This window comes from Pteropus alecto, unplaced genomic scaffold (genome assembly GCF_000325575.1).
Source record: "Pteropus alecto unplaced genomic scaffold, ASM32557v1 scaffold109, whole genome shotgun sequence".
Lineage (NCBI taxonomy): Eukaryota > Metazoa > Chordata > Mammalia > Chiroptera > Pteropodidae > Pteropus > Pteropus alecto.
This window is the reverse complement of record NW_006494608.1, coordinates 8,449,506-8,455,907: the sequence shown is the minus strand read 5'-3', so window position 1 is coordinate 8,455,907 and position 6,402 is coordinate 8,449,506. Positions and strand designations below refer to the sequence as shown.

Below are 6,402 nucleotides of genomic sequence, written 5' to 3'. Positions count from 1 at the left end.
AAGAATTTTTAAAAATATTTATTATATTTGGTTCTAGAAATGATAGAAAGTAAAAATTGGTACAATTATGCCAGAGACCCTTGGAAAGGCATATTTATCATTTCACACCAAGAGAAAAGTTTTATGCAATGCCAGAAATGGAAATACCTAAGCTGTCAGTGACAAAGGTTAATGCTGCTGATAGGAGGAGCCCTTGTATGTTTTTAAAGTTTTCTTCTCTGCTGCCATTTATTTTGGGCCAATACCACCAGTCCAGTGGAAAGAATTCTGAACATAAAAAGGCACCTAGAGTAAATATTAGACCCTAACCAAAATAGCTACACATTTACATCAAGAAAAAAGGCCCTATCAATGCAACTCTCCTGCAAGACAATGATCATATAAATGCAAAAGCTATTGCAACTAAAAAAATCTATAAACACTTATCTGAACCTGATACATAAGCTAGATAACGACAATCATTTTTGTGTTTATAAATCTATAGATGTTTTGTCATCATTTATTTCAGCTTTTTTTTTTATTATCATTTATGCCTATAGCACCTAGTCTTCCTAGGTGGTCTCCCATCCAAGTATTAACCAGGCCCGATCCTGCTTAGCTTCCGAGAGCAGACATTGGGCTTGTTCAGGGTGGCATGGCCGTAGACCATGGACCATGACTCCACTGGGGCGTGAACCCAAGACCTTCTGCGTGTAAAGCAGACGTGCTAAACGCTAAACTATGGAACCTTGTCTGTGTTGTGTCATCATTTAAATAGGCATGAGTAATACTACTTATATGCGTAGGTCGGGGGGGGTGCTCTAATTATCCACTGTCAAGATTTCTTTTGTTGTATTTTCTCTTAATTATTGTGTACTCCATTTATGAATGTGTTAAAAATTCCTATTGTCCTTCAAGAATGTAGCAAAATCTAAAATTGCTACTTTAAACCAAAGTCCTTTTTAATTATTAGAAAGCCAATAAAGCTGACATTTTACTATGATTTAAGCACCTTAAATATATTCTGACCAATTTATATTCTCTGAGCTAGAATTAGGATCCTCAGGATTTATATATGTATACAAATATTGCAAAGTAAGCTAAGAAAAACTTGAAAAAATACAAATAATCTTTTACTACAAAGGTCCAAAATCCACGGATGAATCTGTGCTAAGAGGAAAATGATAAGCCAGCAAACGCTTGTCTGCATTTTCTAATCTGGGGACAAAGGACTCAGCGGAGCCAGGCAGTATTCAGCTGGGTTTGATTCTTGATGCTGGTATCCATTTTTAGCACTTCGCGAATGGCCATGGTAGCGTAGGTAGAAGGAGGAAGAGAAAAATCCATCTTCAGAGCTCTGTATTTGCCTTCTGCCAGGCAAGAAAAAGGAGAACAGTCAGAAAAGTAAGGCAGCTGCAGACTGACTGGGGCGAGTCATATAATCTCTATATAAACAAAAGAATTGTGTTCCCTTCCTTAGGCTTCTACTTTCCACAGGACTTTGGAGAATGAGCCATGGAAGTAAAAGGTTGGTGAGTGTCTGACACAGCTATATCTCTACCCTAATTCTATCTGGATCCTGTGCCATAAAAAGGGCAGACAAAAGGAAAGCACAGAAGAGAAATGAATGTAGTTTTTTTTTTAGAGCACACGGTGAAGACAAAGGAATGGCAACAAGAATTTGACAATGAAAATGCAAATTTAATATTTTAGATTCTTCCTGGATTTTCACTCACTTTTGTTAACTGTCTTGGGAGGGTAGAGAGGAAATACTCAATCACCTAAAATCGAAACTTTCCCTAATAGTCAATCATTTTCCGTGGGATTTACTGTTTTAATCACTGACCTCCAGCTATAATCATGAAACTAAGATGACAAAACACAAAATAGAAATCACAGAGCGGGTGGGAGGTGGTGGTGATTATAAGAGGTTTTTTAGAAAGTATTTCAAAGTTAACACAGACCTGATGGCTGAGTAAACTTACCAGAAGCAAAAACTGGTGGTGGTTTCCCTTCTAGGTTGTCCACATCTGTGTTGAAGAGTGGGATTTTAGGGTCATCATATGCAACGACTTCCCTTCAAAATGTACACGTAAAGAAAAGTGTGAACGCGAACTTCCATAAAATGTACTAAGTTATTCATCAACACTTGCTCAGTAAGGAAAAACACATAGGTCTATTGCAGATTATTCTACGTGGAACTATTTAATAGCAGAGCAAGGCCAGATTTTACATATAAGTATTGCCTTTATATTATTATATAGCAAGGTGACAGATGGAAATTCTTTTCTGTGCAGTTGATAAGTAGTAAACTTCGCTTTGCACAGATACGACTGAATTAATCACAGCATTGTATTTTATCCAGAGTGGTTATCACCACTAACGACATTGTGTTACTCGTGAGGAACAGCCCCCTGGAGCGGGAGGGCCAGGTCCAGCTCTGTCAACCTCTCCCCACAATGCAGAGAAGAGGAGGGAAGAGAATTTCCTGGCATTGGGCAACTAGTTCAGGATTTAATTTCTAAAATTATCAAATAAAGCTTTAGATAATACTAGGTATTAAAGTATTTTTAAATAGTTTAATACAAGTATCTTTTTCTCTCTAGAAACATATTATCAGGTTTCCAAATTCATAACTAATTCTGAATAAGGTAACTTCTCAGTGATAGCTCTGTAAGCAAATTTCAGTTTTTCAGAAATAGGGAAAAAGTTCATTCTCTGCATATTTCTCCAATAATTCAGTAATGTCAATAAACTATAAACTAAGCCACTTTCACTGTAAGTTTGTATTCATTTCCTGATGATTTGAAAAATACCAAAAATAGCAATAATAATAATAGTAATAGCCACAACAGTTATATGTCAAGGTATAAGCACTGAAGAATATATATGCGGTACACAAGCTTAGAATTTCACATAGTAATTCAGTTGTGTTTCATTCCAAACTATTACTCACCAGCTGACATTCTGAGGACGAATAATGATCTTTCGGTAGGCCCCTGATAAGGAATAATCTCGAATTTTGTGTCTCATGTTGTCAATATCAAGATTGTCTGCTGTGAGCATTTCCCTGTAGGCTTCACTAACTAATGTAAAATACAAAAAGTTAGTTGGAATGCAGCATGTCAGCAAGCAACCTTGAATTAGACTACAAAAACTGCAGTAAATTCAGCTGGCTTGCCCTAATAAAATTAGTCACCCTAATTTACAATCCAGTCTATTCTTTGGAATCAAAATTTAGTGACTTACTAACTAGGAACTAGGTGTCTCCAGCTTACCTTTGGCCAACTTGTGAGTTATCTTTGCAACCAGCTACAGTATCTGGGGTGTAAGGTTCCCAAGTGAGTTTATAAAATATAGGCCATTTCATCAGAAGTTACTAAACTACCATTATACATGCTCAGAGATGGAAGAGATCATACACAGAAGCCTCCAACTCTTTCTGGCAGAAGGTAGTTATAAATAAGTGTATAAAAAAATAAGAGACCTGAGAAAACCATCTGGCTTGCCCTGGCACCTGATGTAGAATCTTTTTCATAACACCCAAGAGAGACAGTCCTCCACCTATGCTTGCACGCTGCAATTTATGGGGAACTACTTCTTTGTGAGGTATACAGTTATTAGAAAGTGCTTCCTTTTCCAAGGTGAAATACGTCTTCTTGTAACTTCTGTTGACCGCTTTGGAACACAGCAGACTAGATGCCCTCTTCCACGTGTATTCATAAATACTGGGCCTTTAAGCCAGATTTTCTCTGGGCCAAACAATGGTTCTCTCAACTGACCCTCCTTTGATATTTCTGTATTCCCCAACAAACCCAGTAACTGCGGACACTTTTTATGTAGACTACTATCAAAATGAGCCTTCTCCATCTATACATTTGACCTTTGGGCATGAATGTGAGAATTTATATTTAACCCTATTAAATGACCTCTGCAGTTCTTTTTAAACACTCTCCCCCCTCCCGCTATATAATTGGCAGTAACTATTTTGGTTTATACGATCTGCAAAAATATTTTATAATATTCCCACCCCCCCACACTCCTTACCCTGTTTACCTTCCCCCTCCCCACTCCGCCCTATCCTCTGGTGACCACTAGTCTATAGTCCATGTCCATGAGCCTCTGTTTGTTTGTCCTGCTTGTCTGTTACTTTTAGGTTTATATCCCACATATAAGTGATATCACGTGATTTTCAGCTTTTTCTGTCTGGCTTATTTCTCTTAGCATGATGATAAGATTTCTTTATTCAAGTTATTCATAAAAAATATTGGCTATATCCGGTCAAGGGAAGACTCTCTCACGACACACTTATCAGGACAACAGGGACTCCTCAAGCAAGCACTGCTGGACACCGAGTGTGCACATGATATGAATCCACAGGCCTGAACTACCACCCATCCAGTCTATGGGCCCCTGTCTTGCCCACAAGGTTTTCATGAACGGCTTTGTTAGAGGCTGTGCTGAATTTGTTTTAATTGGTATTAACTCAAGTTTCTGATCCTGGAAGGTACTAGAAAGAAGAAAAAATGTTTTCTTTTTCTTTCTTGGAAAGAGGGCAAGTGTGGCTCTTAGCATCTTAGCGCCTTCCCTCCCACTAGGTGCTGGTGCTGGTCTCTCAATTCCTCACTGTGCCACCAAAAGGCAGACCACACTCCTCCCTTATCTACTTCTTATGCATTCACCGTTCCTCTTCTCTCCTTTTGCCTCAGTAAAGTCAACCTCACAGAAGTATGAGAAGCACAGCAATCCGATTAAATTAACATGTAAATGGCAGGTTACTATTTAACTCTTTTATAAGTATTTGCATTATATCAAAGTAGGGTGTTAATCCTAATCATTCTATAATTAATAAAACTGCAAGGAATATAACACTGATAAGAAAAATAATTCTGGCTTCTTAAGAGAAAAGATGTTTTAATAGAAAAACACCTTGGACAGCCCAGCCCTGGCCAGCAGTAACCTTCCAGGGTCAAGTCTGCCAAGTTAGTGCCATGCTCAGAGCTGCTTTCTTTTTTTAAATTTCGAATCCTTGAACAATAAAAGTTCCAATTCCTTCCTCCCCCAAATGGCATCCATGAAGGTAACAGAAGTAATTTTCAACAGGCTCTGGGGAATGGGAAATAATTTTAACTTTTCACTTAATAAATTTCTGTGCTTGTTGACTTTTAAAACGTAATGAGCAGATATTACTTACATGGTTAAAAAAAGGTTAAGAAAGTAATGTTAAAGTACAATTATCCATTCACTTTTCAATGATTCTTTCCAAACACTTCCCCATCCTTAATATGAACCAGTGAATTAATTTCAGAAATCTAAATACTGCTAATAATAACACTAACAGCAATACCAATATTACCACCACCACCAACACAACCACCACCATTCTGTTTCTTAATTTAAATTATCCATCTGAATGCATCTGTTTCTGAGAGACTTCTGTAAGTAAACAAAATTCATATGTGTTTGAAATCTAAACGTTTTTCAAGTCTGATGGATATCAAAGTTATAAAATTATATTTAAACTACCAATTCCGCCCACCTCCCATTCTTGGTTGCCAGTGGCTCAATTATGTTAGACTTTGTTTTAACTATTTTCCCCATACAGGGAACTTACTTTTATGCTTTGGGTAGATAACATCAAAACCAGGCAAGGGCATTACCACATCATGGATGGAGTAATTATGAACATCTTCTTCCTCAATATAGGTGGCTGTGGCTACCAATTCAAAAATGAATAAATTAAGAAAATATCAGGCAATATTTTCATGAGCTCAATCTCCTAAAATTATACACATCTAATAAGCAGTCAGAAGTGAAAGGTGGTCCAGGTTCAGTGGCCCAAGAAGCTTAAAGAAATTGGTTGGAATACATACCTGTCTTTTCTGCTCTACCCAAGAAATAAAAATCACAGACTTGGAAAAAGTAGAAAGTTAAAACACATTTATTTCGCAGCTGCACTCTTATTTGGTGGGAATGCTTGCTTTTAACAATCAGCTCCTTTTCTTTATTAAATAATCAACACTACAAATTACTGTTTGGAAAGCTATCAAAAATGAACGCATTTTGCTAAAAGAATGAACATTAAAAAAAAGTCTGTATTTAGAGGATAAAATATGGTGGCTCATGGGACATTAAGATATGCTGGATGTTATCAATATTGGATGAGGAAAAAATGTGAAATCAGGAAGAAAAATAATTAAGTGGATTTATCAGGCACACCTGCAGATGAGCAGGCTGTCTTCAGAGTGTAGGGCAGCCAGGTATCCAGAAGAGCATGGACTCTGGAAACAGATGTGATGCTGAGCACTCCTAGTCTTTTCGTTTTTTAAGCAGCTGTGACTCCTGGGCAAGTGACTGAACCACATCTGAAGGATGAAGAGACTACTTCGCAGTCATACTGTGAGCTTTAAACTAGAGGACGTA

The 6,402-nt window shown here is 37.4% G+C and overlaps 1 protein-coding gene across 2 annotated transcripts in view; it reads right to left on the bottom strand.

Annotated features, from left to right (window-relative positions):
* Window positions 1–1,093: 1,093 nt before the first annotated feature.
* Window positions 1,094–6,402, bottom strand: part of PUS7 (pseudouridylate synthase 7) — a 46,206-nt gene continuing 40,897 nt past the window's right edge. For both annotated transcript variants that reach the window (XM_006925379.3, XM_015599552.2), the window contains exons 13-16: window positions 5,594–5,695; window positions 2,936–3,065; window positions 1,965–2,056; window positions 1,094–1,349 (exon numbers count right to left, since the gene is read on the bottom strand). In XM_006925379.3, coding sequence (XP_006925441.1) covers window positions 1,213–1,349; window positions 1,965–2,056; window positions 2,936–3,065; window positions 5,594–5,695 — 461 coding nt within the window. In that variant the 3' untranslated portion in view covers window positions 1,094–1,212. The remainder of the gene's footprint in view (window positions 1,350–1,964; window positions 2,057–2,935; window positions 3,066–5,593; window positions 5,696–6,402) is intronic.